This window comes from Colossoma macropomum, unplaced genomic scaffold (genome assembly GCF_904425465.1).
Source record: "Colossoma macropomum unplaced genomic scaffold, Colossoma_macropomum, whole genome shotgun sequence".
Lineage (NCBI taxonomy): Eukaryota > Metazoa > Chordata > Actinopteri > Characiformes > Serrasalmidae > Colossoma > Colossoma macropomum.
The window spans coordinates 29,074,983-29,102,425 of record NW_023494807.1 but is presented as its reverse complement, the minus strand read 5'-3'; the positions used below and the strand labels follow the sequence as shown (position 1 = coordinate 29,102,425).

The window sequence follows — 27,443 nt, the reverse complement described above, 5'->3', positions numbered from 1 at the left end:
GGCTTTACACTAGATGATGGAACATTGATGTGAGGATTTGATTGCATCCAGCCACAAGAGAAATAGTGAGGTCAGGCACTGGATCACTCCAACTCATCCCAAAGCAGTTCCACTGCTCCACAGCCCAATCCTGGGGGGCTTTATACCCCTCTAGCCCACGCTTAGTATTGGTCAGTGCTTTTCTATGGAGGTTACACCAACCAGCCACAACATTAAAACCTTGTTTCTACACTCATTGTCCATTTTATCAGGTCCACTGTCCAAATAGGAGCTCTTTGTAGTTCTACAGTTACGAAGTGTAGTCCGTCTGTTTCTCTGTATACTTTCGCCTTTCACCCTGTTCTTCAGTGGTCAGGACCCCCACAGGACCCCCACAGAGCAGGTACTATTTGGGTGGTGGGTCATTCTCAGCAGTGCAGTGACACTGACGTGGAGGTGGCAGTTTGAAATTCCAGTGCTGCTGGAATTTTAAACATCTCAGTGTCGCTGCTGGACTGAAACCAAAAACGTCCAGCCAGCAGCGTCCTGTGACCACCGATGAAGGACTAGAGGATGACCAACACAAACTGTGCAGCAGCAGATGTCTCTGACTTTACATCTACAAGGTGGGCCTAGAAGGTAGGAGTGTCTGATAGAGTGGACAGTGAGTGGACACAGTGTTTAAAAAGTCCAGCAGCACTGCTGTGTCTGATCCACTCGTACCAGCGCAACACACACTAACACACCACCACGTCAGTGTCACTGCTGAGAATGGCCCACCGCTCGAATAATACCTGCTCTGTGGGGGTCCTGTGGGGGTCCTGACCACTGAAGAACAGGGTAACAAAGTACGCAGAGAAACAGATGGACTACAGTCTGTAACTGTAGACCTACAAAGTGCTCCTATAGGGTCAGTGGAGCTGATAAAATGGACAGTGAGCGTAGAAACAAGGAGGTGGTTTTCAGACAGTACTCAGCTACATTACCACCGTTTAGTGTAGAAGTCTGCGGTTTCCGTTTGAGACGTGCCCTGGACAGAGTGGGCGGGGTTTTGCTGCTGCGTAACGCGGTGGGCGGGGTTTAACCCTACGCACGTCGCGCTTTGGCGGACCTCCGTTTGTTGACGCCTCGAGTTTGAGTGTCTGACGTTGAATGATGTCTGTTATGATCGGTAACTGTGACAAGTCTCAAAGCTGATCACCGTCATTGGAAGGTAAGTTCGTTCTTACAGCACATAGAATTAGTACAGTATTCATTTTTGTTTACGAAGCTAAGCTACAGCCTCTTTTTTCGAATTCCCCGTTCCACCTTAAATGGTGCAGCGGTTCCATTCTGGCGCCTCGGGCGCCAGAATGGAACTGCTGCACCATTTAAGGTGGAACGGGGAATTCGAACAAGGAGCCAGTTTCAGGCTTGTTTACAGTGAAATTGAAATAAGCATCATTGCTCGTATTTTCAGAGCACGTGTGCGTCAGTCTGTGAGGAGTGGCACGTTAAGGTTTACAGTGAGTTGCATAACAAAACCAAAGAGAGAGAGAGAGAGAGACAGAGAGAGAGAGAGAGAGAGAGAGAGAGCAACGCAACTACATGCCGGAACGTGCAGAAGTAGAGAAGTTGCACTCGTTTCTCAAGCTCTCCCACAGTTAGTCCTTCTCCTAAAGTGCTCTGCAAACTTCTGCATGCACTAATATTTAGGTGCACATTTCCAAGGAACACCTTGAACCACTAATAAAACCCTGCTAGACAGTAAAATTCACCTGTGTTGCTCTAATGCAAACACTGTGCTGAGAGAAAAATGCCTGGCTTTTGTAAACATCTCTTATCTGATTGAACTCATATCTGATTGGACTCTTATCTGATTGAATCACAATATTTTTGTGCAAGATGTACAAAGTTCAAGCGCCAGCATAAATTGCAATGCGAATGCAGATTAAAATATATATAATAAACATTGAAAAAGGTTATAAAAGGTTTGAAATTGTTCTATGAAGGTCGCGTTTATTCAAGTAATCAACAACAGTCTGAAATCCAAAGCAGGGTCAGATGATGGTCTCAGGTGGTCCCTGGGCAGAAGAGTGTTTGGAGGCCCCCTGCACTCCAGATATGCAATAATGCTTAAAAAAAGACACAGAATGTGAGATTAAAGAATATTTCATGTTCATTTTTATGTGTATTTTAGTTGTTGTTTTTTTTGAGCTGGCTATTAATAAGGCTAATGTGATTATTTTCAAAATAAAAAAGTAGTATAAGTAGCCGTATTAATGTACAATATCCTATTTTTGTGTTTTCTCTTTTTCTTTCAAGCCAGACTGAGTCGTAATACAAACACTGAAGTGGTCGTACATGCATAAAAATCCTGCTTAAATGGCAACATATTTCATCAATGAATAATAATTGAAAAAAAAACATTTTTCAAGGGCTGTTCATTCACCCAATGTTTACATCTGCAGTGGATTGTCCCACACTTGGCTGTCAGAGGCCCCAGCGGCCCAGTGAGTAATCCATCCTCGACCCAGAAATATCCTGCCAGCAGTCTGTGGTCAGATTCGTCCATCAGATTGCCAGATAGTGAAGCGTGATTCATCAGTCCAGTGGTGGCGTGCTTTACATCGCTCCAGCCGACACTTGGCACCAGCATGCGTGGTGATCTTAGGCTTGTGTGGAAGCCCATTTCATTAAGCTGTCCATGTGCTGATGGTGCTTTCAGAGGCAGTTTGGAACTCTGTGAGTGATACAACAGAGAATAGATGATTTTATGCCCCGCTATGTGAGTTTGTATGGAGCTCCTAGACATTTCCCTCAATATTATTTCACAATAATAGCACTTACAGTTGACCGGGGCAGATCTAGCAGGACAGAAATTTCACAAACTGACTTGTGGCAAAGGTGGCACCCTATGACAGTGCCATGTTTGTCACTGAGCTCTTCAGTATGACCCATTCTACTGCCAGTGTTTGTCTAAGGAGATTGCATGGCTGTGTGCTTGATTCTATACACCTGCTGAAACACCAGAACTCAGTAAATAGGGTGTCCACATACTTTTGGCCAACCCATTCTACTGCCAGTGTTTGTCTGCGGAGATTGCATGGCTGTGTGCTTGATTCTATACACTTGCTGAAACGCCTGAACTCAGTAAATAGGGTGTCCACATACTTTTGGCGAAACTATTCTACTGCCAGTGTTTGTCTAAGGAGATTGCATATCTGTGTCCTTGATTCTATACACTTCCTGAAACACCTGAACTCAGTAAATTGGGTGTCCACATACTTTTGGCCAACCCATTCTACTGCCAGTGTTTGTCTATAGCGATTGCATGGCTGTGTGCTTGATTCTGTACAGCTGCTGAAACATCAGAACTCAGTAAATTGGGTGTCCACAATGCTTGATTCTGTACACCTGCTGAAACACGGTAAATAGGGTGTCCACATACTTTTGGCCAACCCATTCTACTGCCAGTGTTTGTCTATAGCGATTGCATGGCTGTGTGCTTGATTCTGTACAGCTGCTGAAACACCAGAACTCAGTAAATAGGGTGTCCACATACTTTTGGCCAACCCATTTGACTGCCAGTGTTTGTATAAGGAGATTGCATGGCTGTCTGCTTGATTCTATACACCTGCTGAAACACCTGCACTTAGTAAAGTTCAGACTGCCATTCGACCGCCAGTGTTTGTCCGTGGAAGTCCACATACTTTTTGCCATATATTGTATCCCCACGCATACAATGATGTGGAAACGAGTTTGCGTTTAAAATGCAGCAGTCTTGTAATGTCCTACTGCAATATGTTAAAGTGTTGTGCAACTGTTCACAGAAGAGGGAAGTGGGATTTGCCCCCCGGCCCACCATGACGTCAGACGGCAGCAGACCGCAGATGGAGCACGATGAGGCAGAGCTGATCATGGAGGATGGCAGAGTGTATCGTAACCCCACGGAGGTGAAGATGAGTCAGATTGTGCTGCCCTGTCACGCCAACCACCGCAAAGAGCTGAGCGTGGGTCAGCTGCTCAAATGGATGGACTCTACCGCCTGCCTCTCCGGTCAGTGAGTGAAGAGCAGAGGAAGTTCACTTATTATGCATTACTAAATATGAAAAATAAAAGGAGCAATGCTTTCGATCGCCTCTAGGAGTCTTTCAGTTTGCTGGATTATGCGAATGCCTCGATTTGTCCGAAAAACAGGCGTAATTGGTCCAGGTGTTATTAAAACACATTAAAACATTCAGTGATTGGTAAGAGGCTCATTTGCATATTGCACACTTCTCTTATAGTATTGTGAAGGCTGTTATGACAAGTAATATATTGTGCAGCTCTAGAATAAAGCAGAGTCTGCAACTGTACTTTTTAACATGCATGCAATTTTTTTCTATAGACTTCAGCATTATTGGGGTCAAAGTGGTTAAGATATTCCCGCCCCCTAATTATTAATAATGAATAAATTTCTCTACTGATGTAGTGAAGGGGCCAAATCTAGTGTACTGAATGGCTGTTATCTGGATAATGTTGAAATTGTGGATAACTGCAGTTTATGCCCTTCACATAATCTATTTTTGACGCTGGATAACATGCATTTTTTGAGTATGATTAATTGACAAGTTAGTAAAGCCCCCTCAGCGAAAGAGGAAAAGACTACTGATGGGGGGACAAAATGCGCTCTCAGATATAAAGGTATGAAATTGCCCCTCTTGTCACTGGGATGGTTCCCTCAAGGGTACATCTCAGTACCTTTAGTCAGGGAACATAACTGAACCATAATCCACTGAAATGATATGTTCTAAGATGTACTGACTCCACACACCCCGTCTCGTCTCCAGGCTTTTATTTTACTGTTCTGTTTTAAAACATTCAGTTATGAAAAGGTACGAATACGAACTTTTCACCTGGAAAAACTGTTTGTACTTTGATAAACGAAAAATGTACCTCTAAATGACTTCTAACAGTGTACTGGAGGAACTCAGGTACAGCTGGGTTTTAGTTTGTGAACAGTACAGTGAGCTTGTTGCAGCTACATGGTTTTGCATTTGCCTTTATAAGAAGTCCCCCGAGACAGATCAGGAAATACGGGTTATGACACTGTAATTGTGGGTAATATTTGAGAGAGCTGTTACCTGCCAGCTTGTAGCCAGATAAACTATAAAAAGAACCCCATCAGCGAATATATGTAATATAAAATTACACTCTAAAGAGTCATTGCATGAATGTGGATCTGTATTAATATTCCAGAAATATCAGTGTTAGTGCTATTAAAATATTCATATGCACTGTCTGTGTCAGCACACTGACCAGTTACTTCCATCTGGGGCTGTATGATATTTTGTTTGTTAATTGTTTTTGCAGTATTGGCCTTTGCAATGCTGACCAATCGAAACTCCAGATCATTAATCACAGAGTTTCTGTGGGTATGATAAACGAATGTATTCACTGAAGCCCGAGAAACAGTAATAATCAGTTAAACAGAAGAATAATATCCGTGTAAACGGCTGTATCTGATTACATTCCTTAAGTCCGTTCTGATCATGTTCGTCACGTCATAGTGAAAGTTTATACCGTTCAACATGGCGGAGCAGAAACTGGTCTGCAGAGGAGACGAAGTTTATGCTCTGATCTTTAAAAGACGGCGGTGGGACGGACGTCCAGCTTATGTGTCTCAGAACACGACGTCTTCCTCTCGGCCTTCTTTAATAAGGACATGTGAAGGACGTTTTCCTGAGTCTGACATCATTTTAAAGCAATTAAAAACACAAGCACTGCTCACTGCTGCTCATCTCACTCTGACTGGATGCTTGTTGTCATGGTAATGTCTACACTAATTAATCGGAATGAAGTCAGTCTGATTTCAGACTTTACAGAGTGACTAGCAGCAGCGCACGCTCACCATATTTTAGCCTGTTTATATTCTCCTCACTCAGTAAAGATACTAATTATAGTTTTAACAGCAAACACTTACATAGTGCAGCTTTAAGAACATAAGTTTCTGCTGTTTGTTTGAGAAGCATGACCATTCAGAACTGGTCATGAGAAGTTTTAGCTGCATTAGCTGGTCACAGATTTTTCATATCGGTCAAGCCCTGTTTACATTCGTACATTCATTTCATTGCTAGAGTGATAATTCGCTCCATTTGGGAGTGAGTTGTTTGAATAAAATCTTTCGTTCCTTTTTATTTTATTCAAATCCGACAATATTAATTATAAAAACCTAAAACATTGTCATAGAGATTAGTAATGAATGTTGTTCTGTTGCAGTTCTTGCTCTGAGAGAACAGTTACCCATGTACCACTTTAGTAAACACAGCTCAAAGCTCTCGGAGCCGAGACAGGATATCTCACTTTATCCCTCTCTCACTGCAGCCGAGAGACACGCTGGATGCCCCTGCGTCACGGCCTCTGTGGACGACATCCACTTCGAGCGCACCATCGGGTAAAAAACACAACAGTCTCAGTTCATGTATAGAGATACAACCATAATACTTCAATTCTGTGTCTAAAATTCTGTTATAAAAGATTTCGACAGTTTTTATTGTAAATTACTTTATTATAATTTACACTGAAAAGAAGGAATGCATTGAATTTACTTGATCTAAATGTGTACATCATTTTTTACATGAATGTACATCAACACAGTTATTGTTTCATTACTTATTAATTCAGTCACTAGTTCAGTGCTTGATCATTTTCAGTGTAATATAGATCATATTCCCACTTATGATGTATGTGGTATTGGATATTATGCCATTAAAACAGCCAAGTATAAAGTGTTGTAATGTTGCTGACTGAGCTAGACTCAGTATTGACCCGTGTAGCTGCTCATTACTGTGGGTGCCACTCAGTCGGAAGGAGGGACTTAATATCACAGCTTTGATTCTTAGTGTGAGTCAAGCATTGTAGTGATCGAGTTCTCCACGTAGATCACAGGTGCTGAAAAATCATCATCTGTATTACTGAAATAAATAAATGTACCGAATTGTTGCTAAAAGAAACTGTAAGACAAAAAAGGTTGTGGTTATATATGTTGTATATGTTGTATATGTTAGATATTGTCATATCAGCTTGGGCCAAACAGTACTTGTGTATTAAAATGTGCAGTAGTCTGTTCTCTGTAGAGGATGTGTTACTTATCTTTACTTCAATTACTTAAATCAACAGAACATGGAATATGACCAGGAGCGCCCAAACTTTTGCACATGACTGCATGTATAGATACATATGTATTGTAATGTATTTATTAAGTTTGGAATTGCTTGTCATATTTTTAATAGTTATTCAATAATATCTAATACTGTATAGGGTGAACAGTTATACACTAAATAGCCAAACAAAAAATGATGGTTTGTTTACTTTTTTTAAAACCTTTTGTGAACAAAAAGAAGTTGTAAAAAAGTTTGTTGTTAATTAATAAACTGTAATTATCTATTGTAAATAAATTCCTGACACAAAATGACAACGAATAGCTATTCTATCAGTGTGATTTGGTCACTGCTTTTCAAGTACTGGACGTTCTGGTTACTAATTTTATTGGGCAGTTGTATGCAAAAGTTTGAACACCCCTGGTCAAATTCCATGTTGTGTTGATTTTCTAAGTGAAGATAAGTGAAAACGTCCTCTACACTTAAATATGACATTTTCAGCACATTTTAGTGCACACATTTTGCTTATTTGCTGAGTTTAACATATTGGAAAAAATGAAACATGAAATATAAAATATGTACGTTTTTATAACGTTTATTTTGTTATTCAGTACTAATGTATACAGTGTAGCTTAAAGTGTTATAAACCAGACACCAAAACATAAACTAATGGTTTGTTCACAACTTAAATGAATCAGTGTTATTATTTAATAAACTGTTATAATCTTTTTACAGTAAGTTTTAAATAGAATAACTATGAACAGCTATTTGATGAGCGAGATGTGAGACTTTTCACATATTTTCACATTATTTAAGTTTACTTGATGCTATATAGCTTTCTGTTTATGGAATCTACAACTTCGTTCATAATTTTTTATTTTACAGATTCCTACAAATTGTTTGAAAGCTATAGGATAATCTATTCCTATAGAATAAGCATCGTATTAGATTCATATAATTTAAACATATATCTGCAGCTAAATTGGTTGATGTTATTGAAACCAGTGATTTTTGAATGCTTTTGTGTATCATGACTGCCAGAACAAAACCTTTCATTTTTTTATTTTTTGCGATTTATTTTACAGAATTTGGAAATGCCAGCTGCCTATTACGATGTATTTATATTTCATAATGATTGGATTAATAGAAATTCAATAACTCCCATTCAAAGCGATCCAAAGTGACGATACATTAATTTGATTTCTTCATGTACTGTGCGAGCTAGAACGTCAGGACTAGACTGATTAGTCACTGATTTCTGTTCTGTTTCTGTATATTTTTCGTTGTAGTGTTGGACAGGTGGTTAACATCAGGGCTAAAGTGAACAGAGCTTTCAACACAAGCATGGAGGTGAGAAATTATAGTTACAGTAACATTAAAGGACTCATATTGTGGAAAATTTAATTTATTTTTTTAATAAAAGGTTAATATTGTATATAAACATTGTTACGTTTCACAAAAAACAGCATTCACATATATCCATCTATTCAGCCTACAGCAGTTTTAGCTCCGCCCCATTCACATTGAAGTTATAAGTAGTGTTTCAGCATGTCCTTTGACTGAGGAACAATACAGGACAGCCAATCGGGACAAAACTCATTTACAGAAATCAGTCTTAAAGGCACAGTAACAAAAATTAATTCTGCAGGATAGCAGTTGGAAAATTAGAAAATCATGTAAAAATGATTTGTTTTTGGTAAATTTTCTAAAGGTTAACAGCAGTTCAGTAACTGAGACTGTGTCTCTGCCTCAGAGGAATGTATGAAAGGTTATTCCAGTCTGTGCCTCATATCTCAGTGACTCAGAGTAGTGTTTCCACTGTGTCTCCATCGTGTCCAGTGTGTCACAGCTGTGCTTGTGTTTGCGTGTAGGTGGGGATCGTGGCCAGCTGTGAGGATTTGTACAGTAACAGTCACTGGAAGGTGTGCCAGGCCTTCGCCACCTTTGTAGCCAGGAGCTCAGGCACAGAGAAGGTGAGCGCCGATACAGAGTCCTGATCACATTGTTTATAGTTAGACGGCATCCATACAACGTATGCAAATAAATTACACCCACACCTCAGTCCTCATTTCACTGTTTATGCTGTATCCAAATACAGCACTGTTCAAAAGTCTGGAGTCACCTGTCATAGTAATCACTTTTGTTATATAATAGACAATAATAATTAATTAAGCTGTAATGTTTTTTATCCCATAATTTCTCCCAAGTATTTTGGGACCATCAGTGAATTATTAAGAGAGAAAAAATAAAGTGACACGCTGGAATAAATAATACACTAATTTTAATTTATCTGCATCTTTTGAAAAAAATATGAGGCATTTTGGACATACATTTTATTGTAACTGCATTCTAGATAGTAATTCTATAAAACAAATTTTTCTGAATATTTTATGATAACTTCAATCTGGATATGAATTTTTTATAGCTTCAATCTGCATATTAATTTTTATTAAAACTTAATTCTGGGTATTCATTTTATTAGAAACCCATCCTGGATATTAATTTTCATTAGAATTTTATTCTTAATATTAATTTTATTAGAACTTCATTCTGGATATTCATTTTTATTAGAACTCCATTCTGGATATTAATTTTATTAGAACTTTCATTTTGGATATTTATTTTATTAGAAGGTAATTCTGTATATGGTATTTTTTCTATATTCATATAATACATTTTATATTCATTCTTCATTATTTTATTTTTTTAGATTTATCAGAACGCCATTTCGGATATTAATTTTCATCAGAACTTCATTCTGGATATTGGTTATAATAGAAATTAATTTTGGAAATTAATTTTATTAGATCTTGGTACTGGATATCATTTTTTAATTAATATAATTAATTTTACTTCATTCTGGATGCGAATTTTATTATAATCACAATTTTACTCTGGACATGTTTTTATTAAGCTGTAACTCAAAGAAATCTTGATGTTCTGCAGCTTTTCCATTGTTTGAGAATCCGCTACAGCTCTGTTTATCATTCTGGACGCGTCAAACACGTCTTCACTTTTTACAGCTTCCTACTAATTATTTGAATTCTATGAAGTTGCACAGGAGGAGCTAATTAGCATATTTTAATATGCACCCAAAATGTTTTTTCATAATTAGGAACACTGACTCAGAACAGTTTAGATACATATATATATATATATATATATATATATATACAGATCAGGCATAACATTCTGACCACCTCCTTGTTTCTACGCTCATTGTCCATTTTATCAGCTCCACTTACTATATAGGTGCACTTTGTAGTTCTACAGTTACAGACTGTAGTCCATCTGTTTCTCTGATACTTTGTTAGCCCCCTTTTACCCTGTTCTTCAGTGGTCAGGACCCCCATGGACCCTCACAGAGCAGGTACTATTTGGGTGGTGGATCATTCTCAGCACTGCAGTAACGCTGACGTGGTGGATGTGCGTTAGTGTGTGTTGCGCTGGTCTGAGTGGATCAGACATAGCAGTGCTGCTGGAGTTTTTAAACACCTCAGTGTCACTGCTGGACTGAGAATAGTCCACCAACCAAAAACATCCAGCCAACAGCGTCCTGTGACCACTGATGAAGGACTAGACGATGACCAACACAAACTGTGCAGCAGCAGATGAGCTATCGTCTCTGACTTTACATCTACAAGGTGGACTGACAAGGTAGGAGTGTCTAACAGAGTGGACAGTGAATGGATACAGTGTTTAAAAACTCCAGCAGCACTGCTGTGTCTGATCCACTCGTACCAGCACAACACACACTAACATGTCAGTGTTACTGCAGTGCTGAGAATGATCCACCACCCAAATAGTACCTGCTCTGTGAGGGTCCATGGGGGTCCTGACCACTGAAGAACAGGGTAAAAGGGGGCTAACAAGGTATGCAGAGAAACAGATGGACTACAGTCTGTAACTGCAGAACTACAAAGTGCACCTATATAGTAAGTGGAGCTGATAAAATGGACAACGAGCGTAGAAACAAGGAGGTGGTCATAATGTTATTCCTGATTGGTGTATATGTGTGTGTGTGTGTGTGTGTGTGTGTGTGTGTGTGTGTGTGTGTGTGTGTGTAATGGAAAGCACATTTTTATTTCTCTAATAAAGGTGGTTGTAATCATAATACAGCACTGATATATCTTATATGTGTACTCAATAATGTATATCATAATAATGGGAGATTCTTGAAAGTGGTCTGTAATGTGTTTTGGAATGAGAACCTGTATCACTAATCAGGTAGATACAGAGTAAAAGCCAGTGTTGAAGTTAATCTACAGTGCACACTTTAGGTGTAAACACTGGTGATTTTACTGCATAGCTGATAAGTATGAATGGCTAATTGATAATAGATTGATAAGTTAATGTCCCAGCAGGTCCACTTGAAGCAGTTGGTCCCTCGCACTCACAGAGAGCAGGTGGAGTACAGCGTGGCGGCGGAGAGACGCAGGATGAGGCTGATTCATATTGACATCATGAAAGATCTGCTGAATAGCACCAGCTTTCAGAGTAGCATCAATGAGGGTGTGAGCGGTAAGGGGCAGTTTCACTTCCTCTGAAGCTCCACACGTCCAGGATGAATGAGTCATATGGTATTACTCCAGTGCTAAAGCCTGGTTGTTATGTGGCTTTACTGAATGCGTCAGTGAAGTAGTGAAAGCAGGAGACCACAAGGTGTGTGTATATACAGCACTGTGCAAAAAGAGACCACCCTTTACTATTCATTCAGTTCATTCACAGTTAAAACAGCTATTATTAAGTACAAGTTATTCATTTTTAAGGAGATTTTGAGGAGGTTAGATATGTAAGAGAATTCACTTGCATGAAATCAAAAGGAAAATAATTAAAAAAACAGGAGTTTACGAAACTCATTAAGAGCTACAGAGAAAATGTGGCTCCTAACAACCACCTGGAAGACCTGATAGACACCAAAACTGCCCCCATCAGATAAACAGCACTTAAAGCTTTCATCTCTGAGAGAGAGGAGAAAATCAAGCTGCTTCAGATCTGAAAACATCCACAGGTGTTTCTGTCCATCCTTCCACTGTGAGAAGACGACTCAGCGCTGTGGGTCTGAAAGGATGTGTAGCTGATCAAGAAGAACCTCACTGAGAAAAGGAGACGGACACGTCAAACAAAGAAGCTGAATGATGGACTGACCACCCCAGCGTCCAGACCTCAACACCACTGAATGTGTTTGATTACTTCGGAAATGAACAACCAGCTTCTAAGACTGAACTGTGGAGGTGTGTCTGCAGATTCTTTGAGGAACTGAAAGTGAGTCTCCTGAAAAGAATGGAAGCTGGAATAAAGGGAAAGAGTGACGCCCTAAATACTGAAAATACATGTGAAATACTATGAAATATGTTTTCTGCTTTCCTGGCACTGAAAAATGAATAACTTGTACTTTATGGCCATTTTGGTGTGAAATTATATAAATGAAGGGTGGGCTCTGACTTGCTCAGCGCTGTATGTGTATGGGGAGCTAACACACTCTCTTTTATATGCCCACTCGCTCTCTCACATTTAGCAGGCTGAAGATTCTCCACTAGAGGGAGTTATTAGTTCTCATGTGGATTTTTATATGTGCACCATTGAAAGGGAGGAAACCCACACCAGTAGGATGTCACTAATGCACATACCCTGAGTTGTGTTTATTAGAAACACCTGCCCTGTATCTGCACTCCTGGGTCATTTTAACAGAAACAGCTGCAATATAGATGCACTTTGTAGGATTGTAGGATTGGTCCATTTGCTGCTTCTCAGTTTTATTAGCCCCCCATCTGCCCTGTCAATCAGTAGAAACACTGTCAATGCCAGTCAATGTCATGCTGTGCTGATAATGATCCACCACCCGACAAAATTCTGTTTGGTGGTGGTCCAATGGTGGTCCCTTTCTTATGACGGATGGGGTAACAGGTGGACTACAGTCTGTAACTGTAAAACTGCACCTATATGGTAGGTGTTTCTGATAATATGGCTAAATGAGCATGAAGTAAAAGGCCAGTATGTAAACGCAGGGTATATTTGAGAGTGAGGATACTGTAAGAGCAGCTGGGTTGCTATAGAAGAGTGGTGGTTCACATCACTTACACTGTGTCTGTTGGCTGCAGAGGGTCAGGATGAAGAGACGGAAGTGCCAGCTGAGAGAACTCGAGTGGAAAGCGTAGAGCTAGTTCTGCCCCCGCACGCCAACCACCAGGTCAGCACGTTTGGAGGTCAGATCATGGCCTGGATGGAGAATGTAGCTACCATTGCTGCCAGGTAACACCATATTAAATTCCAAAGTTCTCAAAATTTCTGCATAAATAAATGTTTAAGATGTAAACAAAGTCATTCAGAGTGGTTTGGTGTGAAAAACTCAGAGTCACAGTTGTTCACAGTGGTGGTGATGGGAACCAGACGTCTGAAGAGTTTAGTGTCTCAACACTACTTTGCAGAAAATGATTACATGAACTTAACAATATGCCGCTCAATGTCTGCGACATTGTGTTACGATAGTTTTGCTGGAAGGTTTTGGCCTAACTGGAATTTGTTTTTAATTATTAGCAGAGAGCTAGGCTACCTGCAGGTCGTTGTACGGCAAAATAGAGCCCATTAAAGTTATTGTATTCAGATTTCCCACCATCATCAACGTTACACATAACAACTCAGATGACACGTGTAGGTTTTACTAACAACACACTGGTGATTTTGAATTGTAAGTAAGACTGATCTATGTAAATGAGCTCTGTTCTGATTAGCTGTCCTGTATTGTGCCTTGTTTAAGTCCAGGTTGTCCAGGCTGAAACACTCTTTGTAACTTCAGCGTGAATGGGCGGGGCTAAACTGATGTAGGTTGAACATGTGGATATATGTAAATGCATTGTTTTTTGTGACATCACAGAAACAATGAATTCAAAATAGGCGGCTTAGTTTCCAGACAGTATGGACTGGGGAGTGACCAGTATGTTTTGAAATTTTTGCTGTGTTTATATACTATATTAAACTCTTTTTATTTAAAAAAATGCGTTTAGAATTCAGTTTTCCACAATATTAGCCCTTTAAAGAACAAATTTTATTTAAATTGGGGTTTTTGCTAATAGAAAGTACTGGAAATAAGCTAGCATGTTTCATGTGTTCATGATGATATTATTATAATCAAGTCTGACATTTCAAAGCAGTTGAATCCCCACTTTTTGCACTGATGCAGCACAATGTATTGAAGCATTTTACACCCTTGGATTAGTCCACAGAGTGTGAGCTTCAGATTTAAAAAAGGATAACAAAAATTGGCCAAAAAATCGTCCGTCTGCCTGGTTGTAAATAAATTGGAATCTGAATCAGCCATAAAAATTCATGATCGGTGCTTCTCTAATTTACACAGTAGTGAAATATAGACAATAAAAACAATACACCAAACATAAAGCTTGGTGTATCGGTTTTATTGTCTTTATTGTCTACATTGTTTTTATTGTTTATATTTCACTACCAAACTTTATGTTTGAAAATAGCCTGAGGATTTTATTGTGACCCAGAACTAGTACTTTATTGAATATTATCATAATCAGTTCTAACATTTCAGTGCAGTGAACTGCCACCTTCAGCACTGATGCAACACAATGCTTTAGATGAATTTTACACCCCTGTTAGATTAAGGGCACTAAATGCACAGCATTTCAGAATCAGTACAGTTCTCTGCAGTTCCATTAGTTAATATTTACCCACTTTAGTCACTCGGAAATGACTCAGCGGTCAAGGTTTGAACTTTTATCTGTAATAGTTCAAAACAAAGCTGAAAGGAACGGCATGTGATGTGGGTTTGCTTACTTTAAAGGATTTACATTAAAACAGTACAGTAGTGGTACACTTTTGTAGTTTAGGTTTATTCTCAGCTTTACTGAAGGAGATCTAACTTTTAATCAGAATTTCACCGATTTTTCTTTGCTCTGGCACTGATTAGCTGGTGAGTGTAAGAATATTACTGGAACTACATCCATAGTTTTGAGCACAGCTCCTTCAGTGTAAGGCTGCTTTCACATTATTTTCAAAGGGATGTGCAGCACAGACGGAGCAGCAAAAGTATAGGGTCATATAAAGTTCAAATGTTTCGCATTTTTGCATGACGCACTTCAAATCTCAGCACAGCCAATAGGAGAGCAGCAGGTCTGTCTGGTAGTTTCCTATATACAAAATTTTAAAAATTTATTTACATATTTTCAGAATTTGCAGTAGCTGTTTAGGTGAGCACTGTCTTTTTATCATGACGATTACAACAACATTACAACAACTGTAGGCCGTCAGTGCGGAGTTATAGGCTAGTTGTGAGCCTGGATGCAGCTTAATATTGTCTTTTAAATAAAAACAAATCTAAAGTTATAATTAATTTTTCATCAACTGTTGTATCTCCCACTGGATGTGCTTTCCCAGTGTGGAGTTTCACGGTGAGACTGTGGGAGTGACAGCCAGTTACAGTCAGCCTCTCTCACCTCATTATAGCATTGACATGTTCTGATATAAATTACCAGAAAAGTATATGGAGTATAAACTTCCACCACCCCAGTGCAAAACTAAAGAAGCAAACAGGCACCAAACATGTCTCAGCTGGTTGTCTACGTTTTGGGGTAAGAATTATTACTTCAACTAAAGCATTTAGCGATGGCTGAACCATTGTTTTTCTTATTTTTCTAGCCGTTTATGCAACGCCCATCCCACTCTGAGGAACATCGACATGTTCCACTTCAGAGGGCCCTCCCAGGTTGGAGACCGCTTGATCCTAAAGGCCATCGTAAACAACACCTTCAAGAACAGGTGAGTCTGTATTACAGGCAGCAGGTGATGGATTGAGTCCGCACTGCTGTGGCTCCTTATTTTGTGTTTAATCTTGACAGTATGGAGGTGGGTGTATGTGCGGAGGCGTATCAGGGGGAGGAGCCACTGAGACACATCAACAGTGCCTTTATGATGTTTGAGGTACTGGATGAGGAGGGAAGCCCACGCCCACTTCCTCCAATACATCCTGAACCCAAGGTGAGACCTTTAGATTTACACTGTAAGATGCAGTGATAGAGGAATTTCCACTTAAAAGAACTTTGCACTGGAGCTAGGAGGCTAATGTAGCTAACAAATAATGGAAGTCTATACCGAACCAATTAGCACTGCAAAAACAAGGGGAAAATTATGCAAATTTCAGCAACAATTCTGATGAGAATGTCCTGTAGACTGGGATTTTTGCCACTGCTGGTCGACCCGTATGACCGTGCGCTTCGATACATCTGCAAGTTCAGCTACTTCCTTCACACCGTGGCCTTTGGCTGCCCAAATGCAATCACTCTTTCTCGCCAATCATTAATATCTGCTTTGCAACCCATTTTCCACACAGCGAACGAGACATTCACTGCACTGTACCACCTTTTCTCAATCTATGAATCCCGTCACACACCACACAGGTATTTATAGCCCAGTCATCCTTGTGCAACACCATCTGCAGGAGCCTGCAAATTACTGCCACCTTAAACACACAAGGTGACTAATTTTTTGTCCGGGGAGTTTATAAAATAAGCTTATATAGAATAAAAACTTCTATATATGATCAAATATAAAACTGTCCTTATTACTAAGATCCACAGTTAATGATGTAAAACTAAATGAATGAATCAATTTATAGACAGGATTAAATGAAGGGTTTCATTGCAAAATGCATTATAGACCACTTTCAAGATTTATTTTTTTCATGATGTATGTTGTCGGGACTTTTACACATACAAGAAATATTAATGCTGTATTATGATTAATATCACCTTTACTAGAGAAATAAAAATGTTTTCTCCATTATATGCCAGCTAATATTCTTTTCAAAAACTTGTTATATCCAAAAATTGTTACAGATGGATGAACAGCATTTTGGAATGAAACAAATATTCATTTTGTCATTGACAGGATGGAAAGAGGAGATACCAGGAAGCCATTGCCAGAAAGAAGATTCGACTGGACAGGTAGTGAACTTAGACCAGCATCCCGAAAAAAGACGAGTCTGGCTGCCACACTGTCAGCTATCGCTGCTAACTGGTTACCAGGGAAGTGGGGGTGCTGATGATGCGGCAGCCCTAGATTTCAGGACTAGATTTAAGGCCCAATCCCATTTCACCCCTCGCCCCTACCACTGAGCCCTTAGCCCTCTGTTTTGCGCATTCACATCTAGGGGTAGGGTGTCCCAGTTCTTGTTGAGATAGAGGGGGAGGGCGAAGTGTTGGGGCTACATGACCCTCCAAACGCAGCTTTTTCAGAGACTCCAAACAGAGAGTTATGAGAAAAAAAGAAAAACCGGTAAGATGGCTGAACAAGAGACCAAAGAAACCCACAAATGTGAGAATTTTCTCTGTTAAAAAATTACTATAACCACTATATTATCTTAGTTTAATGTTGTTTCAATGTATTATGGTCGTTTTCTTCATAACAAGCATAAAAAATCACTAAAAGCATGCTAATGTCTAACTTTCCCATTCCACCTTAAATAGTCCAGCAGTTCTGATGCCTGAAGCGCCAGAATGTAACTGCTGCACCATTTAAGGTGGAACGAGAAAATACGAACAAGAAGCTGGTGAATATCTGACTTCAGCTTCATAACTCCAAAGAATTAGCGGTGGGTGATAATAAATAATTGCCCCCCTCTTTGAAGTCATATGATTCCCTAAATGTAACTAAAGCCCAGCAGTGAGGAGCTGAACTTACCCTCCTCTGCTGTCACTGCAGACTGGCAGGGTCGCCTACAGAGCAGCGCTAGTAGCTGTTAATGAAGTAATGCTCTTTTTATATGAGGGTCCCATTTCAGTGGGAAGATTTCAATCACTACCCCTTATAACTCAGTCCCAAGGGGTTAGGGTGACACTCGAAAACAAGGAGTAGGGTTAAAAATAAGAAATGGGTTTGAGCCCAACTCTAACTAATCACATGACCAGAAGAACAGTTCATGGAGTTCATGGAAGCTTCATAGTCGGAGGGGTGTCCTGTACTGTAAATACATTAGTTTTTTTATCAACTGTTATGTCTCCCGCTTGGTGTGCATTCAAGTGTTGAATCTCAGTGTGACTGTAGGCGTGACACAATCAGTGACCGCCGCCAAACATCAACAATCTGACTGGACACCACCCAACTCATCTGTATAAAGTTCAGATGAGGAGCGAGTAGAGAAATCAGGGTGAGCAGTTTGATGTGTCAGTTAGGTGTGTATATTGTCGTCTCTCGCCATGTTGTGACACATTATGATTCATTCTGTTGGATTTAAAAAAAAAACAAAACAAATAAACGGCAGAGTAGGAAGGACAGTTCAGAGCTACATCGCCGCCCTGTGTTCAAACGTGTAGCTACAGCACAAGCAGTGCATAACATTTAACTGTCTAATTGTCACCGTGGGAGCATATACTAACTGGCCACTTTATTAGAAACCCCTCCCATGTAGCTCCACCGTGCTGGTATACAGTTAAAGACTGTAGCCATCCTCTAATCCTTCATCAGTGGTCAGTTTCTGACCACAGAGCCACTCTGATTTTTTTGTGGGTTCACTCTCTAGCAGTGTCACTGATGTGATGCACTCATACCAGCATCACACACTACCATGTCAGTGTCACTGCAGTGCTGGGAATGGACCACCAGCCAAATAAAATCTGGACAACAGCAGTCATGTGGTCAGAAACTGACCAGTGATGAATGGGCTGATAAACTGTGCAGTAACAGAAGGGCTATGTAAAACCTACATCTATATGGCTGGTGTTTTTCAGAGACCTCCTTTCATTTTAACTTCTAGTCAAAATGTCCTTATTCATTTTTCAAAGTCAGTCAAAAAAAAGAAAAACGTATTTAACAAAAACTACCCAGAAGCCTCAACAATTCAAAAACTAATATAGAAATTTTCAGTATTTGTGTTCAATCTTTACCTTTATTACCATTTACATTCTTTTTTCCCCAATTATCTCCCCAATTTTGGTCGTATCCAGTTCCACCCACTATGTACACTCAATAACAACACACTCAGTTATGTTAGCCTTTAACACTTTTTGTGTCTTATTATTTTTTAAAACGTAACACAAAATGTGTTTGTCTCCAACTGAACACACTGATGTGTTTTTGTAACACATCTGTTTTTAGAGTGTAGGACTCCCCCAATAAGCACCACTGCATCTTTTTGAACTGCCGCTAACGCATCATCATTTGACAGCTGAACATGCTTGGACGAAATCGCCAACCCCCAGTTCTGCCAACAGACGCCTGTGCTGGCCAGCATAACGCTGAGTCATGGGGAGAGACGGGGGGCCCACTGAGAGAGAACAAGGCCAGTCGAGCTCTCCTGAAGGAGACGCACTTTCAGTTCCTCTAAGAAATCTTTTAAAGTGATACCTTTGGACAAAGTTCAGTCTTAGAAACTGGTTGATCATTTTCTGAAGTAATCAAACACATTCAGTGATGTTGAGGTCTGGACTCTGGGGTGGTCAGTCCATCGTTCAGCTTCTTTGTTTGATGTGTCCGTCTCCTTTTCTCAGTGAGGTTCTTCTTGACAGCTACACATCCTTTCAGACCCACAGCGCTGAGTCGTCTTCTCACAGTGGAAGGATGGACAGAAACACCTGTGGATGTTTTCAGATCTGAAGCAGCTTGATTTTCTCCTCTCTCTCAGAGATGAAAGCTTTAAGTGCTGTTTATCTGATGGGGGCAGTTTTGGTGTCTACTAGGTCTTCCAGGTGGTTGTTAGGAGCCTAATTTTCTCTGTAGCTTTTGATAATTTTTTGAACTCCAGTTTTGGAAACTCATGATTTTCGCTTCGACTTTCTCCCTCCTCATGCAAGTGGATTATCTTATATCTAATCTTTTCACAACAATTAATAACTTGTACTAAATGGGGGTCTCTGACTTTTGCATAGGTGAACGTAATAAAGTGAGTCATCTCTCATCCAATTGTGAGTTTAATGTATTGTCCATTAGGAGAAGGATCATATTGCATGGCTGATAAAGTCTCATACCAATGCTGGACAGTTGTCCAGGGACGTATTGTGTTATAATGAATGTGCGTCTCTTCTCACTAACCTGATCTCTTCATCCATGCAGAAAATACATCATCTCCTGTAAATACACTGAAATGCCCCTGTCTGTGCCCTGGGACCCCACTAACCAGGTACTGTGTCCCTCTGGACCTCTCTATATTATAAACTGAACGTATTATAAATTTTGAGTTAATTTTAACCGACAGTAATCAAAATATTACATTCTGCCAACACATTATTAGATGTTCAGTAAAGTCTGAATTGTAAGACAGATAGTCTTGCTTATCGCTGTTGTCGGAAAAAACCTTGTATCTTCATTTTTGACATTTTTCAGTTTTTGACATCATTTGAAAATACCTGTTGCCCTTTACATTGTATGTAAATTTCATGATGAATAGACTAAAAGAAACGGCCCAGAATGACTTGTAAAAACGCCTGGTTCCATTGACTTACATTAAAAGTAAAGTAGGTTTTTTCCTTCTCCTGTAAAGTTACCATTTTGAAGATACGAGGTTTTCTTCCGACAACAGCACTTGTTTTTTTTAAATAACCTTTCTCATAATTTTTGTATAGAGTGGTAATATGCAACCTCGATCTGTGGACTGCACACCTTGCACAATGTTTTATCTGATTTTTTCTTATCACTTGTTGATGATCTATATGAAATTGATTAGGCCAAGGACAGTCTTTGATGATCAGGCTTATAAACTGAATTAGCACATAATAAAAAAAACTCTTGAAATGCCTTCAGGTGTATCTCAGCTACAATAACGTGTTCGCTCTGAAGATGTTGGCGGCCAGAAATAAGTGGGTCCTCAGCTCTAAGAAGAACAATGTGAGTGTACATAATTAATGATCTTCATATGAACATCCATGCAGGGCCGTTCACTGCTATAAGCAGTATAAGCAGTTATTTAGGGTCCTTAAATCACCAGGGGGCCCTGATTATGTACTTTTTCATAATGTATTCAGTATCCTTTGTAAAAAGTGCAGAGTCCAGAGATTTTTTCCTAATCAGAATGAATTAAGTATTAAATTTTTGCTCTTGTATACAAAAGAATACATAAAATGTTGCTTAGGGTCCCCAGATGTCCAGAAACAGCCCTTTCACGATAGCTAACCACAGGTTTATAGAGTATAAATCCCTTAAACTCTAAGTGTCTTTATTAGGTCTACACTTCAGTTCCTCACTCTCACAACTACAGAACTTACACAGTAGTTTCATAGCAGGTACTCAATCATTTGTAGTAGTTACTGAATAATTCATAGTAGACACCAAATACCTTAAAGTAGTTACTGAAAAATGTATAATAGATATTGAAAAATTCATAGTAGATACTAAATAATTTATAGTAATTATCAAATAATTTATTGAGTTACTGAATATTTTATAGGAGATATTGAATAATTTATAATAAGAACTAAATCATTTTCTGTAGATACTAAATAGTAGTTACTGAATAATTCATAGATACTGAATGACGTATAGTAGACACTGAATAATGTATAGTATTTTCTAACTTTAATAGTAGTTACAGAATATGTCATAGTATGTAGTGAATAATTTATAGTAGATATTGAATAATTTATATCATACTGAATAATATATAGTTGTAGTTGGTTTGAATAATTTGTGGTAAATTTTGAAAGATTTATAGTATTTACTGAATACTTGATGGTAGTTACTGAATAACTAATTCTAGATACTGAATATAGTAGATACCAAACAGTAGATATTGAATAATTTGTAGTAGATACTACATAATTAATAGTAATTATTGAGTAATTTGTAGTAGTTACTGAATAATTCGTAGTAGTTACTGATTATTTAGAGTAGATACTGAATAATTCATAGTAGATACTGAATAACTTATTGTAGATACTGAATATTTAGAGTAGATACTGAATAAGTCATAGTAGATACTGAATAATTTATAGTAGACGCAGAATATTAAGTCTTAAGACTAATAACTGATTAATAAGGCTGCAGTTAAATCCACAGCTTGTTTGATATCAGCCTTTTCTCTGTTTTCAGGTAAAGCTGTACACCTTGGAGGAGAATCAGACGCTGAGTTTTAGAGTTGAAGCTGAGGTGAAAGTTCCAGCAGCGAGAGCTTTCCTCCTGCTCTCTGACCTCAGCCGCAGACCAGAATGGGACAATCACTACAAGTATGACCTCATTTACACTGATGTAAAAGCACTTTCCAGTGTTTCTCATGCATTAAAGGAATACTCCATCATTCTTCAACCTAATCTGCATCAGCTGCATCTGTATAGTACTATCAGCTACAATAGACAGTCATTTCAGTTTTTTCTATGGACTTGAAAGTCATATATAATAGACGTTAATGAGCATTTACTGAATTCTGTGAGTGAATGGTTTAAATATGTGATTATATATAAGCAAATTCAAAACTACCACCTTTACATTGTAAGAATAGAGATGAAAAAAGAGATAAACATGAGAGGATGTTTTACCAAAGTCTAGGAAGTTTTCTCCAGCTTTTAAACTCTGAAGCAACACTGTAAACAAGCTTTTACACAAGTTTTGGTTGCTTTTGCTTTCAGGGTTTCTATTATCCATTTTGATCAGGCTATGAAAAATATAATAGTCTTTGTAGCCACTTTGATGCTAATTTCTCTGTGTGGTTTGCCGTATAATACTAGCGCCAAGCTAAATGCAGTGCATCTTCGCAATGTCATATTTGTTTGCAAACTTTTCCATTATCAAACTTCCCTTCTAAAAACTAGTCCCATCTCTGAAAGAACAAACTATACAGGTTTACGTCTTAATTCAAAAATACTTTTGACTGAAAAATTTTATAGAATTATGTGATAAAAATGTATGATGGAATTCAGCAACTTATGAGTGAATTTCAAATCGATGGAATTTCTGTTCAGGGAAACTATGAATTATTGTCAGTGGTAATCGACCATGTGCTACGGATGCAGCAGATAGACATTAGGTTGAAAAATGCTGGAGTGTTCCTTTAATGCATATGCCTTATATCCACCTATCCACCTGTCCACATATACCCACCTTCCCTTAATCCCTTATATCCACCTATCCACCTATACCCACCTTCCCTTAATCCCTTATATCCACTTATCCACCTTACCTTAATCCCTTACATCCACCTATCCATCTAAATCCACCTTCCTTTAATCCCTTATATCCACCGATATCCACCTCCCCTTAATCCCTTATATCCACAATGCTTTAATCCTTTATATCCACCTATCCATCTATATCCACCTTCCCTTAATCCCTTATATCCACCTATATCCACCTATATCCACCTTCCCTTAAGCCCTTAGATCTATCTATCTGCCTATATCCACCTATATCCACCTTCCTTTAATCCCTTATATCCACCGATATCCACCTCCCCTTAATCCCTTATATCCACCTATATCCACCTCCCCTGAATCCCTTATATCCAAAATCACCTATATTTACCGCTACTGTTGTGTCCAGGCAGTGTGAGCTGATAGTGCCGGTTGATGAGGATGATCTGATCTACCGTGTTCTCACTCCCTCGGTCAGTGAGGGGGGAAAGGTCCAGGACTTCATCTTGCTGGCCTCCAGGAGACCACCCTGCGACACTGGGTGAGCAAAAATGTGGAACTTAAAGCAAAAGGTTCCTAAAGACTTCATTGTTTTCCTAATTTGTGTTTAACGGCATGCTTGTGTAATCAGGGACCCATATGTTGTTGCCCTGCGGTCAGTCACCCTCCCCACACACCCCCCCACTGACGACTTCAACAGAGGAGAGGTGTTCTGTGCTGGATTCACCATTTATGAGGTCTCCGAAAGTGTTTCTAAGGTAAGAGCTGTGGAAGAACATGTCCTGATCCACAGACCAAATAATAATTAATAATTACCCTAATAAACATCTCCTTCTCCAAGCAGTGTAGTTAGCATTAGCTGTAGGCTATGGATGCCAATCAACATAATATCTTGACACATTAATATAAGATGTAATTGATGTGCGTCTAGTAATGTGTATGTTTAATGGATGTTATCTGTTAATTTACAGTAGCTTCAAATGTGGCTAAACCAATCAGATTTTAGGACAGATATTAGCCATTTCATAATATTCAGTAAACACTATGAATTATTCAGTATCTACTATGAATTATCATTAATTATTTAGTATATACTAAAAATATATAAGTTAATTATTCAGTAACTACTATAAATTATGCAGTACCTACAACGAATAATCCAGTATCTACTATGAATTATTCAGTATCTACTATGAATTATTCAGTATATACTATATACATATAAGCTAATTATTCAGTAACTACTATAAATTATGCAATATCTACTATAATTCAGTATCTACTATGATTTATACAGTATCTACTATAAATGATTCAGTAACTTTTATTGATAATCCAGTAATTACTAGAACCTATTCAATTTCTACTATTAATTATTCAGTAACTCAGTATATTATTGAGTATATACTGAATACTTTTAATAGCTACTGAATAATTCAGTATCTACTATGATTTATTCAGTATCTACTATGAATGATTCATTAACTTTTATTGATAATCCAGTAAATACTAGAAACTATTCAATTTCTACTATGAATCATTTGGTATTTAGTATATTATTCAGTATATACTGAATACTTTTTAGTAGAGGCTGAATGATAGTCATTCAGTATCTGCTAAAAAGTATTCAGTGTCTACTATGAAAGATTCAGTAACTTCTATAAATTTTCCAGTAATTACTATGAAATAAACGTGTAAGTTATGTTGTAGTATGAAATAGTGAGGAATTGAAGTGTGGACCACATGCGGACCCTTGACTCTTTATTGAAATCTGCTTTTCTTTTGTCCTAATTTTGTTCTCAGATTAATTACTATAATCAGACCAATCCGGGGGTGTTGCCTTACATCTCCACAGACATAGCTGGACTGTCCTCCAGCTTCTGTTCCACCTTCCTGTCCTGCAACAAGTTCCTTCTGGAGAACAGAACCGGAACTTCTGTCATTTCTAATGCTGCACTGTAGCGTCTGTAGCTGCTCTTACAGACTGTTTACTCATTTTCTACAAAGAGAACACTAACGGTGTGCTTTGGGCATTTTTATGGGCTGGTCATTTTGGCCAATATGGGAAAACAGTGCTTTTGTGCTTATGAAAATATCTCATGCTGAGAGATTGAAATGTTTTATGAGGGAATTCAGAAACTCAGTTTACATATCACTCACGATGATTCTGTGTGTGATCCTGTTTGTTTTTATTTTCTGTGCCTAGGGCTGGGCGATAAAACGATAACGATAATTATCGCGATATAACTTTTCCTTGATAGAGCAATACGACATGTTTGATAAATGTTCGATATAATACACCACTCTCACACCTCCACGTTCAGCGAAAGCCTTGGTGGCGTTTTCTACTACAAGGAAAGCGACATTACTGTGCTGTCGCCAATAGAGGGCGCACTTCCGAGTTTTTCTACATGATTAGAGAGGGAGGGGGCCACGAGAAAGATGAGTCTTTAGCAACGGCTGAAACGCGGAGTTATACATCCCCTGTTTGAGTGGAGCGACCGGCGATCTGCTCTCCTGTGACCGAGTGTGAGTGATGAGGTCAGTGGTGTAACTGTACTGTCCTACAGTGAAATCACTTCCATCATAACATCGTAACCAGCTTTAGCAGCGTTAAATCACAATCTTCACAACTACAGCGCTGTTGCAGCGCTCGGACAGTCATATTTAAGTATTAGTGCATTCCCAAGCAACGAAAGTGAAAGAAAGAAGTGGGTTCATCTAAATTACAGCCCTGATTTAAACGAAAGTAAACTGAGGAAGCTGTGAGGCGTTGGAGAGCGGGAGAGCACTATCTTTCCAGGCTAGCTGTTTTTAGCAGCTGGCTAACTTGAAGCAGCTCTGTCACTCGCACAGCACGGCGAATTGATGATACTGTAGATTAAACAAGACACAAAAGCACTGCTTTCAGTTTAAACGTACCTAAAAGGAGGACTCTGTTTGTCTGGTGTTGATATTTTGCGGTTCACCCCTTAAACTACTACGATAGTATAGAGAAATCCAGTCGTCGCTAGCTGACACTCTCTCCCACTCTCCCATGACAGATCTGTGAAATGTTCCACTGTTTGGTGAGTGTTTGTCGTGTTCCGACCATAAAGGACAGTTTTAAACAGCAGTTAACCCCCCAGGACCAAAAATCAGCCTTCAAACTTGAAAGAAATAATGTTTTGACATTTATCGCGGTATGTATCGATATCGAACGATATGAATTTTGTTTATCGTGATAACAATTTTGGCCATATCGCCCAGCTCTATCTGTGCCAGTGATTCTGTTAATGAACATTTTACATAAGACTGAAACATGAAATAATATATTTTGGTGTTATTGGTGTAAAAGGTTTTTAAAGGGTTTTTAAATCTTAAATAATCAGATTGCTAATTAGCAATTTTTCATTTTAAACTCTACACTGTTTACATAAATTTTGTTCTTGAGTACTGAACCTTAAATACACATAATACAACATCTTAGCAATATTTACTGTGGCTGCTCTAGGTACAATTTTCATACACTTATTTATTCAATTCAAGCCGATGCAGAGGTGCCTTAATTCAATATAATTTTTGATACAGCAATAATAAGAAGTGGCTGTAATTGTCCATTATGTTAATAATGTTTGCTTTTTTCAGATTATTTGAGTATTCAAAATGATAAAAGTACATCTGACACAGAAGTGCTTTGTGGTGTCCCGATCTAATGGTCAAGCCACATGTTGATGTATTAGCCCCAAGCTAACACACTAGCCACATGCTGTAATGCTAGTGATGATAAAACATTATGATGCATTACAAAATAATATACTGCAAAAAATGTCAGTACAATATGTTTTATTGTTACATCCTTAATTTGGACGTCAATAAATTCATTTGAACATGTTTAACTGATGATATCTTGCACACCAAATGCAATCAAATGCATTCAGACAGCAAAAGCACAATATTTTGTTTGCCTTTTCTCCGATGATATGAACTCTGAACAATCTGAAAATTTGAACAATCACTGTTGTCGAACTCTGGCACATGACTGATCAGCTGTATCCCAGTAATAATGTTGGCAAACATTTGTCTAATGCGTTGTCTTCGAAAGCATCTTTAGCAGAGTTATGTAAATTACAGTTGTGTGCACTTCTGAATATTTAGCATTTTTGTGTCGTAATTTGTGTCAAATTCAGTGTGTTTGGTGTCCTTTAGATGAAGGGAATACATACATTTTATCACAAGATTTTCTGCAAAGCAAATTGTTTTTGCACTGTGGTGGAGTTTTTTTCCCCAAAGA

General features: G+C 38.7%; 1 protein-coding gene across 2 annotated transcripts; it reads left to right on the top strand.

The window, feature by feature from the left end:
- The first annotated feature begins 1,059 nt into the window (after positions 1-1,059).
- acot11a (acyl-CoA thioesterase 11a) lies at positions 1,060-27,389 on the top strand. Of its 2 annotated transcripts, none has more exons than XM_036556851.1 (16): positions 1,060-1,192; positions 3,792-4,017; positions 6,325-6,394; positions 8,390-8,450; positions 8,972-9,073; positions 11,465-11,621; positions 13,202-13,352; positions 15,759-15,878; positions 15,959-16,097; positions 17,007-17,062; positions 20,166-20,232; positions 20,853-20,936; positions 22,137-22,270; positions 23,580-23,711; positions 23,802-23,928; positions 24,974-27,389. In XM_036556851.1, the coding sequence occupies exons 2-16, from the start codon at positions 3,825-3,827 to the stop codon at positions 25,130-25,132; spliced, it is 1,752 nt and encodes a 583-aa protein (XP_036412744.1). In that variant the 5' UTR covers positions 1,060-1,192; positions 3,792-3,824; the 3' UTR covers positions 25,133-27,389. The 2 variants fall into 2 exon arrangements, with proteins under 2 accessions (XP_036412744.1, XP_036412743.1); XM_036556850.1 differs by having other exon boundaries at positions 11,462-11,621.
- The last annotated feature ends 54 nt before the right edge of the window (positions 27,390-27,443 follow it).